The following is a 13,502-nucleotide window of genomic DNA, read 5'->3' as shown; positions in this document are numbered from 1 at the left end:
CGGTTGCCCTTGACGCTCCATCACAAACAGGAGCGCTTGCGATGGTGTACTCGACGACTAACCTGCGTGCACGAATGGCAAAACGTCATTTTTTCGGATGAATCCAGGTTCTGTGTACAGCATCACGGTGGTCGCATCCGTGTTTGGCGACGTCGCGGTGAACCCATATTGGAAGCGTGTATTTGTCATCGCCATACTGAACAGTGGACGTTACATTTCAGATGTGTTACGACCCGTGGCTCTACCCTTCATTCGATCCCTGCGAAACACTACATTTCAGCAGGATAATGCACGACCGCATGTTGCACTTGCTGTACGGGCCTTTCTGGATACAGAAAATGTTCGACTACTGTTCTGGCCAGCACTTTCTCCACATCTCTCACCAATTGAAAACGTCTGGTCAATGGTGGCCGAGCAATTGGCTCGTCACTATATGCCAGTCACTATTCTTGAAGAACCGTGGTATCGTGTTGAAGCTGCATGGGCAGCTGTACATGTACACGCCATCCGAGCTCTGTTTGACTCAATGCCCAGGCGTATCAAGGCCGTTGTTACGGCCAGAGGTGGTTGTTCTGGGTACTGATTTCTCACGATTTATACACCGAAATTGCGTGAAAATGTAATCACATGTCAGTTCTAGTATAATATATTTGTCAAATGAATACCCATTTATCATCTGCATTTATTTTTGGTGTAGCAATTTTAATGGCCAGTAGTGTATAAAACGTGTATAAGGAAATGCAAGACGTATTCTTCTGTCACACGTCACTTCAGTTCGCTCTGTGGAAATCAAACGTGAATAATTTGCAATGAAAGCCATCAAATCTATATTCAAGACAGTGGAAATTACAATGCCTTCTGGTGCCTCTCCTACTCCCAGTCAGCCGGTTTGACACAACACCCCCGTTAAAAATCTTGGAATTAACATGGGTGGGATTATTTGTGACCGGGAAAATAAGAACTCTTCAGAAAAATTTGCACTTTTTATTGCGTATTAGCTAAGGACTTTCTCTTTTGTGTGATATAAAAATAAATATATTGTTGTTGTTGTTGTTGTTGTTGTGGTCTTCAGTCCTGAGACTGGTTTGATGCAGCTCTCCATGCTATTCTATCCTGTGCAAGCTTCTTCATCGCCCAGTACCTACTGCAACCTACGTCCTTCTGAATCTGCCTCGTGTATTCATCTCCTGGTCTCCTTCTATGATTTTTACCCTCCACGCTGCCCTCCAGTACTGAATTGGTGATCTCTTGATGCCTCAGAACATGTCCTACCAACCGGTCCCTTCTTCTTGTCAAGTTGTGCCTCGAACTCCTCTTCTTCCCAATTCTATTCAATACCTCCTCATTAGGTATGTGATCTACCCATCTAATCTTTAGCATTCTTCTGTAGCACCACATTTCGAAAGCTTCTATTCTCTTCTTGTGTAAACTATTTATGATCCATATTTCATTTTCATATATGTCTACAGTTCATACAAATACCTTTAGAAAATCTATAATCGATATTAACAAACTTCTATTCATTAGAAACGCTTTCCTTGCCATTGCCACTCTACATTTTATATCCTCTCTACTTCGACCATCATCACTTATTTTGCTCCCCAAATAGCAAAATTCATCTACAGTTATAAGTGTCTCATTTCCTAATCTAATTCCCTAATCTAATTCCCCGATTTAATTCGACTACATTCCATTATTCTCGTTTTGCTTTTGTTGATGTTCATCTTATATCCTCCTTTCAAGACACTGTCCATTCCATTCAACTGCTCTTCCAGGGCCCCTGATGTCTCTGACAGAATCAGAATGTCGTCGGGAAACCTCAAAGTTTTTATTTCTTCTCCATGGATTTTAATTCCTACTCCAAATTTTTCTTTTGTTCCCTGTACTGCTTGCTCAATATACAGATTGAATAACATCGGGGATAGGCTATGACCCTGTCTCACTCCCTTCCCAACCATTGCGTCCCTTTCATGCCCATCGACCCTTGTAACTTCTTTAGGAAACGTAAAACCAGTAAAGACAGGAGACAAGCAAGGCAGTACACATTTCTTCAATACTTAGGTCCCAGCATTTTTTTCTCTTTAATCTTGCTGCAGTTTTACACGGTGTGGTGCTTTCCTTTGTGCGAAAGAATCTATTACCTCATCAAAGTTCGTCAAAACTTTTTGCTAAATGAAAAATCAAAATATCGTTGTCTAATTCTGAAAAAGCTGTTAATGCAAATACGTACGCAAGACTGGCGTGGTTCCTCCATTTGATTACATCTATTTTGTCACTGTCTGCTAGATAAAACGAATTAGGCCTTTCTAATATTGCAGCAATTGTAACACTCGCCAAATAAGTGGGACTGTTTTGGCACAAATCGTCATTTTTATGTACCTCATTTACATAAATATCACGACAGAATGTAATTGACGAAGTACCGATATCAAATGCCTATTAGGCCTACTACAGTCATAAAGTTTTATGTCAGGAAAGTTTCACATTTCATTCACACGCTCCGGTTTCTCAAGCATGAGATGGAAAAGTAGCAGTACGAAATTATTATATGAATTTGGAATCGCCATATTCTTTGATATAATTTGTGTCATTCCTCTTTTCTTGTCACCCCTTGTTCTAACAAACAATTTTGTCACCACTAATTCTGTAACTGTTGCTGCCATTGCCAAAACTTATTCTCCGGTTAACTTCACTAACCCAACCAGAATCACCGGTTCAGTTATCCCGCATTTATTCCATGGTTAGGCCTTATTACGCGATCCTACAACGCTATTTCTTTGCTATTTCAAGAATAGAACTTAAAGCGGCTGCTAATCAGGTACTACACAACTGTTAGTGTAGCGATCTGGCAACAATTTTCTGTCAAAATTTCGTTTCCTTGGATACACCGAGAATATAATATGTAATGTTTCTCACCTGTTATTCCTGTTAGTCTTTTATTTCCACTCTTAGTAATCTGAATCTATGGATTCCGCCAATAATAACAGCATCGCTTGTCATTCGCACGCCCAATCAACCATATACACAGCGATTGGTTTTCGCCCGTTCGGGTTTATTCTGCCCACCTCGTGTAACCCCGTTCCCTTTTGTCAGCAGGAGTGTTATTTATTTCTAGATGCGATGGGGATTCCGCTGGCGGAGACATGACGCACGCTATGCAAGTATTCAAAAATCGTTATCATTCGTTCAGAAGTCAACCCAGAATGTATACAAAAATGTTCAAAACCAGCAGGTATGCGCTTCAAAATCATATGAATAATCGATAGACCAATGTGCGCTGGATACTAAGGCGCCTTCTGAAACATCGTTTCTCCGTTGAAGAATATGGATTTGGCGCCGTCTGAAATTGCCGCTCTGGGCAAATACCCCGGTTTACAGTTTGAAACGAGACTCAAGCCACCAGGAAACATTATTCCAGTCGTCAACAGTCCAGTGTCGGTGTTGATGGGTCCAGGCGAGGAGTAAAGCTTTGTGTCGTGCAGTCATCAAGGGTACACGAGTGGGCCTTCCACTCCGAAAGCCCATATCGGTGATGTTCCGTTGAATGGTTGGCACACTGACACTTGATGACCCAGCCATGAAATCTGTGTCAATTTGCGGAGGGGTTGCACTTCTGTCACGTTGAACAACTCTCTCCAGCCGTCGTTGGTCCCGTTCTTGCAGGATCTTCTTCCGGCCGCAGCGATGTCGGAGATTTGATGTTTTACTGGATTGAAACTTCCTGGCAGATTAAAACTGTGTGCCCGACCGAGACTCGAACTCGGGATCTTTGCCTTTCGCGGACAAGTGCTCTACCATCTGAGCTACCGAAGCACGACTCACGCCCGGTACTCACAGCTTTACTTCTGCCAGTATCTCGTCTCCTACCTTCCAAACTTTGCAGAAGCTCTCCTGCGAACCTTGCAGAACTAGCACTCCTGAAAGAAAGGATATAGCGGAGACATGGCTTAGCCAAAGCCTGGGGGCGTGAGTCGTGCTTCGGTAGCTCAGATGGTAGAGTACTTACCCGCGAAAGGCAAAGGTCCCGAGTTCGAGTGTCGGTCGGGCACACTGTTTTAATCTGCCAGGAAGTTTCATATCAGCGCACACTCCGCTGCAGAGTGAAAATCTCATTCTTTTACTGGATTCCTGATAGTCACGGTACACTCGCGTGATGGCCGTACGGGAGAATCCTCGCTTCATCGCTACGTCGGAGATGCTGTGTCCCATCGGTCGTGCGCCGAGTACTCCCACACGGCGCAGCAGTATGCTAAAAGAGGACGGAGAAGCGTAGTGTAGGCAGTCTCCTTACTAGGTCTGTTACATTTTCTAAGTGTACTGCCAATAAAACGCAGTCTTTGGTTAGCCTTCCCCACAACATTTTCTATGTGTTCTTTCCAATTTAAGTTGTTCGTAATTGTAATACCTAGGTATTTAGTTTAATTTACGCCTTTCAGATTACAAGATTTTAAACATGGCTGCAACAGCAACTGCTGAAATTCTTCACGATAAAGGATGACAGCCAAAAACAGTTGCAGGATAAAAATTTTATTAAAATTCTTGACCAAGGTTTCGGTACATATAAATATACCTTCATCAGAAGTAAAAAATCTAAATTTACATACTGCAATGGAGATAAATAAAACAATTGTGCCAAAGGCGTCGTCAAGCGTCGTCAATAATTAAGACATCTTCTCCATTTGTACAACATGACTATAGGTGAAGTAATGGTGCTAAACTGTTCGCTTTGACCCTGTGCCCATAGTCATGTTGTACAAATGGAGAAGATGTCTTAATTATTGACGACACCTTTGGCACAATTGTTTTATTTATCTCCATTGCAGTATGTAATTTTAGATTTTTTACTTCTGATGAAGGTATATTTATATGTACCGAAACCTTGGTCAAGAATTTTAATAAAATTTGTATTCTGCAACTCTTTTTGGCTGTCATCCTTTATCGTGAAGCCTTTCAGATTAGACTGGTTTATCGTGTAAGCGAAGTTTAACGAATTCCTTTTAGCACTCGTGTCGATGACCTCACACATTTCGTTATTTATGGTCAATTTCAATTTTCGCACCATACAGGTATCTTTTCTAAATCATTTTCAAATTTGATCTCCTGATTACTTTTCTAGTTGATAAAAGACAGCATCATCTGCAGACAACCTAAGACGGCCGCTCAGATGGTCTCCTAAATCTTTTATATAGATAAGGAACAGCAAAGGGCCTATAACACTGCCTTGGGGTACGCCAGAAATCACTTCTGTTTTACTCGATGACTTTCCTTCAATTACTACGAACTGTGACCTAGCTGACAGGAAATCACGAATCCAGTCACATAACTGAGACGATATTCCATGAGCATCCAATTTCACTACAACCCGCTTGTGTGGTACAGTGTCAAAAGTCTTGTGTAAATCTAGGAATCCATTATCAATAGCACTCAACACTTCGTGTGAGTAAAGAGCTAGTTGTGTTTCACAAGAACGATGTTTTCTAAATCCGTATTGACTATGTATCAATAGACCGTACTCTGCGACGTAATTCATAATGTTCGAACAAAATATATGATCGAAAATCCTGCTGCATATCGACGTTAATGATATAGGCCTGTAATTAAGTGGATTACTCCTAACAGGAAAAAAAGCACAGGTAATTCCAGTTTTCAAGAACGGTCGTCGAACAGACGCACAAAACTATAGGCCTACCTCTCCGACGTCGGTCGGCTGTAGAATTCTGAAATATGTTTTATGCTTGCATGTTATGACACTTGTGGAGACCGAAAAACTCCTCCTTAGGAACCAACATGGATTCTGAAAGCAATGATCACGTGTTGTTCGGTTCTCCATTCCAACATTTCTTATTGTCCTTTTTGATATGTCCATCTCTCTTCAACTGAACTGTGTACTTTTGCATTCATTATCGCACTACCTAAAGGCTCAGAGAAGTTCAAACAAATCTCACCATTCCTCAGTTCCTCAACATTTCACTTACTTCGATTTTGCTTCTTCCGGACGAGTCTCTTTGTGTCAGTTGGCATTATTAAAATTTACTTGTTTGATAATGACTCGAAAATGTTAATGATGGCATTTGAGTATGCTGAGGCTGAAATTCATACTGAAAAAATTTAAGTGTATTAAAGAGGTAAAACTGGTCGGCATCGTGATGTTGGACTGATTGATAGATAGATAAATAGATTTATTGGTTAGTGGCTATATTGATTGGTTAATTGAGTGGGTGGATGACTGATTGAAATTTTGAAGGTTAGATTATTTGCATCACTGATTGATGAATCGACGATTGATTGATTGAAAAATGTTTGAAAGTCGCATTCATTTGTTAATCGATACTGATACATTAAGTGCACTAAAGATAGTTAATTTATTTAGATTCAGTAACAAATGCCATTCTCTTTTTGCAGGTGCTAGGGATGGGCCAGGCGTGGAAAGGGGGCAACATGAACTACGCAGGTGGAGGCTTCAAGGTGAACCTGCTGCGGGAGGAGCTCGAACAGCACAAGGATGACCCCGACAAGGTCATCATGTTCACTGACAGGTGAGCACCGTGGCTGCAAAGGGTGAGGACAGACCAAGAAGCTACTGCCTGCCCCCTGTGTGGGAAAGCAGAGGCGTGGCATTTAGAGCTAACTGAGCGTGGGACCCCTACGGTCCGTACATCCCGAAGATAGTGTGCAGGTAACATGAGGTGAAGTGGAAGTGTGGAAGTTGAAGTGGAAGGGTGGTAGTTGAATTGGAAGGGTGCTAGTAGGCGTGGAAAGACGGAGGATTAGCCAGATAAAACGAGGTGAATAACAGATCGCATCACAGTGCACAAGCGACCATTTTTCATACACTCCTCAACGATTCTCAGAGAATGGGTGGCGTTGCAGACTTGTTCTATGAGTAGAGTCCAATCTGTTTTTTTAATCCCACAAAATTAGCCCTCTGTTAGGCAGGACTGGACGCTGCGAGGCCTTGAAGGAGGTCACACTTGAACCACTGCCACAGTTCCTCATTACGAGGTCCAGGGGGCTGTTTTGAGAGGAAAGCTTCACTGAAGACCAGTAGAGAGTCTATTAAGGTTAACCACTCCACAAACAGACTGATATCTGGCCTTAACCGTGTGACCTAAAATGCTAAGAGGACAGAGGTCTGCAGAGCTAAGAGCTCCCTTATATGCCGTGACTTGCTGAGAAGCCGCGCGGGATAGGCCGAGTGGTGTAAGGCGCTGCAGTCATGAACTGTGCGGCTGCTCCCGGCGGAGGTTCGAGTCCTCCCTCGGGCATGGGTGTGTGTGTTTGTCCTTCGGATAATTTAGGTTAAGAAGTGTGTAAGCTTAGGGACTGATGACCTTAGCAGTTAAGTCCCATAAGATTTCACACACATTTCAACATTTTGAACTTGCTGAGAGTGTTATTACAGGTAGAATTTCATATACATGACTGAAAATCCTTCTGTACGCATTGCACAGCACCATCCAAGCTCATTTAAGTAGTTTCTGCCTCTCTATGAGAATTCTATGTCTGCCTTCTTTGGGTCAAACAGAAAGTGACAAATAAGTGGGAAGGAGGGAATAAGAAAGGAAGGAGAGGGCAGGGGTTGAAGGAACGGTCAACAGAAAGAGGAAGGGGCAATTTGAGAAGGGAGGAATTGGGAGTGGAGAAGGGTGGAAATAGACGTGGAGAGGGATGGAACTTGTACCAGAGAAGAATGGAAGTAGAAGTGCAGAATGGAGCAAGTAGAAGTGGAGAAGGGTGAAATTTGTAGAGGAGAAAAATGGAAATGGAAGTGTAGAAGGGAGCAAGTGGAAGTGGAGAAGGGGGAATTTGTAGCAGAGAAAAATGCAAGTAGGAGTGAAGAAGTGAGCAAGTGGAAGTGAAGGTGGGTGAAAGTACACTCCTGGAAATTGAAATAAGAACGCCGTGAATTCATTGTCCCAGGAAGGGGAAACTTTATTGACACATTCCTGGGGTCAGATACATCACATGATCACACTGACAGAACCACAGGCACATAGACACAGGCAACAGAGCATGCACAATGTCGGCACTAGTACAGTGTATATCCACCTTTCGCAGCAATGCAGGCTGCTATTCTCCCATGGAGACGATCGTAGAGATGCTGGATGTAGTCCTGCGGAACGGCTTGCCATGCCATTTCCACCTGGCGCCTCAGTTGGACCAGCGTTCGTGCTGGACGTGCAGACCGCGTGAGACGACGCTTCATCCAGTCCCAAACATGCTCAATGGGGGACAGATCCGGAGATCTTGCTGGCCAGGGTAGTTGACTTACACCTTCTAGAGCACGTTGGGTGGCACGGGATACATGCGCACGTGCATTGTCCTGTTGGAACAGCAAGTTCCCTTGCCGGTCTAGGAATGGTAGAACGATGGGTTCGATGACGGTTTGGATGTACCGTGCACTATTCAGTGTCCCCTCGACGATCACCAGTGGTGTACGGCCAGTGTAGGAGATCGCTCCCCACACCATGATGCCGGGTGTTGGCCCTGTGTGCCTCGGTCGTATGCAGTCCTGATTGTGGCGCTCACCTGCACGGCGCCAAACACGCATACGACCATCATTGGCACCAAGGCAGAAGCGACTCTCATCGCTGAAGACGACACGTCTCCATTCGTCCCTCCATTCACGCCTGTCGCGACACCACTGGAGGCGGGCTGCACGATGTTGGGGCGTGAGCGGAAGACGGCCTAACGGTGTGCGGGACCGTAGCCCAGCTTCATGGAGACGGTTGCGAATGGTCCTCGCCGATACCCCAGAAGCAACAGTGTCCCTAATTTGCTGGGAAGTGGCGGTGCGGTCCCCTACGGCACTGCGTAGGATCCTACGGTCTTGGCGTGCATCCGTGCGTCGCTGCGGTCCGGTCCCAGGTCGACGGGCACGTGCACCTTCCGCCGACCACTGGCGACAACATCGATGTACTGTGGAGACCTCACGCCCCACGTGTTGAGCAATTCGGCGGTACGTCCACCCGGCCTCCCGCATGCCCACTATACGCCCTCGCTCAAAGTCCGTCAACTACACATACGGTTCACGTCCACGCTGTCGCGGCATGCTACCAGTGTTAAAGACTGCGATGGAGCTCCGTATGCCACGGCAAACTGGCTGACACTGACGGCGGCGGTGCACAAATGCTGCGCAGCTAGCGCCATTCGACGGCCAACACCGCGGTTCCTGGTGTGTCCGCTGTGCCGTGCGTGTGATCATTGCTTGTACAGCCCTCTCGCAGTGTCCGGAGCAAGTATGGTGGGTCTGACACACCGGTGTCAATGTGTTCTTTTTTCCATTTCCAGGAGTGTAGAAGTGGAGAAGGGCATATATAGAAGTGGAGAAGTCTGCAAGTAGTATTGGAGAAGGGTGTAAGTAGAAGTGGAGAAGGATGGATGAAGAAGTAGAAGGCCAGTAACTGAAGTAAAAGTGTGGCAGTTGAAGTGGATAAATGGAACCTGAAGTTGGACTGGAAATGTGGAAATTGAAGTGGATGAGCAGAAGTATAAGTGGAAAATGAAGTTTTGCAAAAACAGACATAATGTCTGATAGGATAGCCACAATCAGTGATTTTACAACGTGGCTTTTAATCCGTCTTGATTGCAAAATGTTTATTCATATGACCGGTTTCGGTTACTCTAGAACCATCTTCAGATCTGACACAGCATGTAAAAGTTTCTGTGTTTGGACAGGTTACTCATGTAACCGAAATATCAGATCTGAAGATGGTTCTAGAGAAACCGAAACCGGTCGTGTGAATAAACATTTTGCAATCAAAACGGATTAAAAGTTACATTGCGTGTAAATGGGGATGAAATGATGATGAAAGACACTCAACACCCAGTAGAATGAAAGAAGGAATGAATTAAGTGAATAGAATGAAAGAAGGAAGCTGGAAATGAGGAGAATAAAAGGAAGGAAGCAAGTAAGTGGGGAGAATTAAGGAAGAGAGCAGTGTTGTGATAAGGATGAAATACTGACGTAAGGAAGAGCACAGGAATGAAACGAAAGGGACAGGTAAATGAGAAGAGTGGGGGAAGAAGTGGAAGAAAGAATGGAGACAGGGTAGGGTAGATGATCAACAGAATTAAAGAAATGAGGACAGCTTATAACACTACCGTCTGCTACAGCTATACCATAACCTTAGAGTTGGAGGCGGGTCGTGAAATAAAACTATCTTGTTAAAGCAATTATGGTACAAAGCAATAGAACAGTGTTACCCTCAGAGAGGAATTTTGTTATGTTGACCGTGTTGTACCTAACGGAGGTAGCTTCTTGGAAGTGAAAGTCAGAATTACGTAAATATTCAAACAATAACAAACAATAATTTACTTATCCACACGGTTCAAATAGTAAAGAAAACGGTCCTAATTAGGCGTGAGGATGATTAACATGCTTGTTTAAGAAAGTAGGTATGAGTAACTTTAACGGACAAACACAGCCTATATTTTGCCACACACGAGTGCAATGAACTCTGACACCTGCGTGTATTAACGTTACGTTTGGAGTTGACAGCTAGAGCAGAACAAACTATTTGCATAAATATAACAGGTAACGATACAAACAATGTAAGCTTTCACGGCCGGTATTGTCCTCACTTGAAACTTCCGGGCTGATAGGCCGTGGTCGAAGTATAAAACTCTCTCCTGACGTTTCGTCTCCGACTGCGGGAGACATCCTCGGAGAGACAGTCTCCTCAGGAGACAGTTTTATACTTCGACCACAGCCTATCAGCCCGGATGTTTTAAGTGAAGATAACGATACACACTACTATCTTCAGGGCTTAGTCAAACTGAGTGGTTTCAATAATATTACTATTACAGTGCACTTTAGAATAAAAATTTGAACATAGGTTCAATATTACTTTTCAAACATATTCCTATCTGACAAGAAATATAGATATGGTGTACAGAAAAATTAGTTATTGTGCATAGATTAAGTCTCTCACTACTAAACAACTTTTTATTTAGAAAGAAAATTAAATGGAATTCACAAACAGTTTACTTCTCACTGTCTTTGAATAAAGAAGTTACTGTTTTCATAGATAGTTGTCTTTCTATTAATCGTTATCTAGCAGGGGCATAATAGACAAACTGTGGATCCTGTTACACCATTACTATGCATTTGTAATAGACAAGAGGAATCCAATATTGTACAGAATTTCACTTGAATAGCAAGAGTAATTAAAACTTTCTATAATTAAGTAACTTTGTGCATTTGAACTACTTTCAGTGGAGGGGGGGGCCTTAATCTTGACCACTGTAGCAGAGCAAACTAAACACACTTTCAATACACAAGAGAAACAAGTACTTAGCAAGTATGAACATATAACTCTCAACAGTTGGAAAAAAATGGTTCAAATGGCTCTGAGCACTACGGGACTCAACATCTTAGGTCATAAGTCCCCTAGAACTTAGAACTACTTAAACCTAACTAACCTATCACACACACCCATGCCCGAGGCAGGATTCGAACTTGCGACCGTAGCAGTCCCGCGGTTCCGGACTGCAGCGGCAGAACCGCTAGACCACTGCGGCCGGCTCAACAGTTGCAGTTCTGAACTTTTAATGCAGTGAAACACAAATTTGAAATATTTGTAAGATCCTTTCAACAAACAATAGTAATTTTAGCACACTCTATTGTCATATTAATTGTAATATGCCTTCAATAAAGTTGTTGTTGTTGTGGTCTTCAGTCCTAAGACTGGTTTGATGCAGCTCTCCATGCTACTCTATCCTGTGCAAGCTTCTTCATCTCCCAGTACCCACTGCAACCTACATCCTTCTGAATCTGCTTAGTGTATTCATCTCTTGGTCTCCCTCTACAATTTTTACCCTCCACGCTGCCCTCCAATGCTAAATTTGTGATCCCTTGATGTCTCAGAATATGTCCTACCAACCGATCCCTTCTACTAGTCAAGTTGTGACACAAACTCCTCCCCAATTCTATTCAATACCCCCTCATTAGTTATGTGATCTACCCATCTGATATTCAGCATTCTTCTGTAGCACCACATTTCGAAAGCTTCTATTCTCTTCCTGTCCAAACTATTTACCGTCCACGTTTCACTTCCATACATGGCTACACACCATACAAATACTTTCAGAAACGACTTCCTGACACTTAAATCTATACTCGATGTTAAGAAATTTCTCTTCTTCAGAAACGCTTTCCTTGTCATTGCCATTCTGCATTTTTATCTTCTCTATTTCGACCATCATCAGTTATTTTGCTCCCCAAGTAGCAAAATTCATTTACTATTTTAAGTGTCTCATTTCCTAATCTAATTCCCTCAGCATCACCCGACTTAATTCGACTACATTCCATGATCCTCGTTTTGGTTTTGTTGATGTTCATCTTGTATCCTCCTTTCAAGACACTGTCCATTCCGTTTAACTTCTCTTCCAAGACCTTTGCTGTGTCTGACAGAATTACAATGTCATCGGCGAACCTCAAAGTTTTTATTTCTTCTCCATGAATTTTAATACCTACTTCGAATTTTTCTTTTTTTTCCTGTACTGCTTGCTCAATACACAGATTGAATAACATTGGGGAGAGGCTACAACCCTGGTCTCACTCCCTTCCCAACCACTGCTTCCCTTTCATGCCCCTCGACTCTTATAACTGCCATCTGGTTTCTGTGCAAATTGTAAATAGCCTTTCGCTCCCTGTATTTTACCCCTGCCACCTTTAGAATTTGAAAGAGAGTATTCCAGTCAACATTGTCAAAAGCTTTCTCTAAATCTACAAATGCTAGAAACGTAGGTTTGCCTTTCCTTAATTTTTCTTCTAAGATAAGTCGTAAGGTTAGTATTGCCTCACGTGTTCCAACATTTCTACGGAATCCAAACTGATCTTTCCCGAGGTCGGCTTCTACCAGTTTTTCCATTCGTCCGTAAAGAATTCGTGTTAGTATTTTGCAGCTGTGACTTATTAAACTGATAGTTCGGTAATTTTCACATCTGTCAACATCTGCTTTCTTTGGGATTAAGGACAGTCTTTGGGAAAAAGGACAGTCGGTAAATACTTAAGCGTGTGAGGGGCCCGAAGTGGATGTGTGACTGAGGATAAATCACGGTAGGTACAAGAGTTCAATCAAATTTTATCTTGTATTTGGATACACTGTAACATCCTATGAGCTGATCCTTCACTGTACATTACAGTGATTGCGCAGTGTGGTAGCGAGTGCATGATGGTAGGTGGATTTGCATGTAGAATTGGTGGACTCTGTCGTTTCTTGGTGACGATGATAGATACCAATTCCATCCATCCGAGGCATTGGAGAGCGTTAGGAAAAGCCTCTCTCGGAACCAGCACAATACACAACTTTTACATGAGCAGTTGATAGTTTGGTAGCTCGTCCCCGAGTGACTCTCGGTTCCCCCTTTCTAACCGTGCCCACCACATTTTGCGCGCGCTACACAGTTACGTTCCCGAGGGGAACCAGAACACTTTAAATAACTAAGAACCCTAAGTGAAGGTCAGCAGTTTACATAACAGCGACCAAACATATTAA

The 13,502-nt window shown here is 43.2% G+C and overlaps 1 protein-coding gene across 1 annotated transcript in view; it reads left to right on the top strand.

The window, feature by feature from the left end:
* The window catches only part of LOC126108948 (procollagen-lysine,2-oxoglutarate 5-dioxygenase), a 466,456-nt gene that overhangs the window by 113,328 nt on the left and 339,626 nt on the right, over window positions 1-13,502 (top strand). The window contains exon 3 of the mRNA XM_049914331.1: window positions 6,403-6,536. Within this exon, the coding sequence (XP_049770288.1) occupies window positions 6,403-6,536 (134 nt within the window). The remainder of the gene's footprint in view (window positions 1-6,402; window positions 6,537-13,502) is intronic.

The sequence above is a fragment of the Schistocerca cancellata genome, chromosome 11 (genome assembly GCF_023864275.1).
Source record: "Schistocerca cancellata isolate TAMUIC-IGC-003103 chromosome 11, iqSchCanc2.1, whole genome shotgun sequence".
In the NCBI taxonomy this organism is placed as follows: domain Eukaryota; kingdom Metazoa; phylum Arthropoda; class Insecta; order Orthoptera; family Acrididae; genus Schistocerca; species Schistocerca cancellata.
This window is presented reverse-complemented; position numbering and strand designations above follow the sequence as displayed.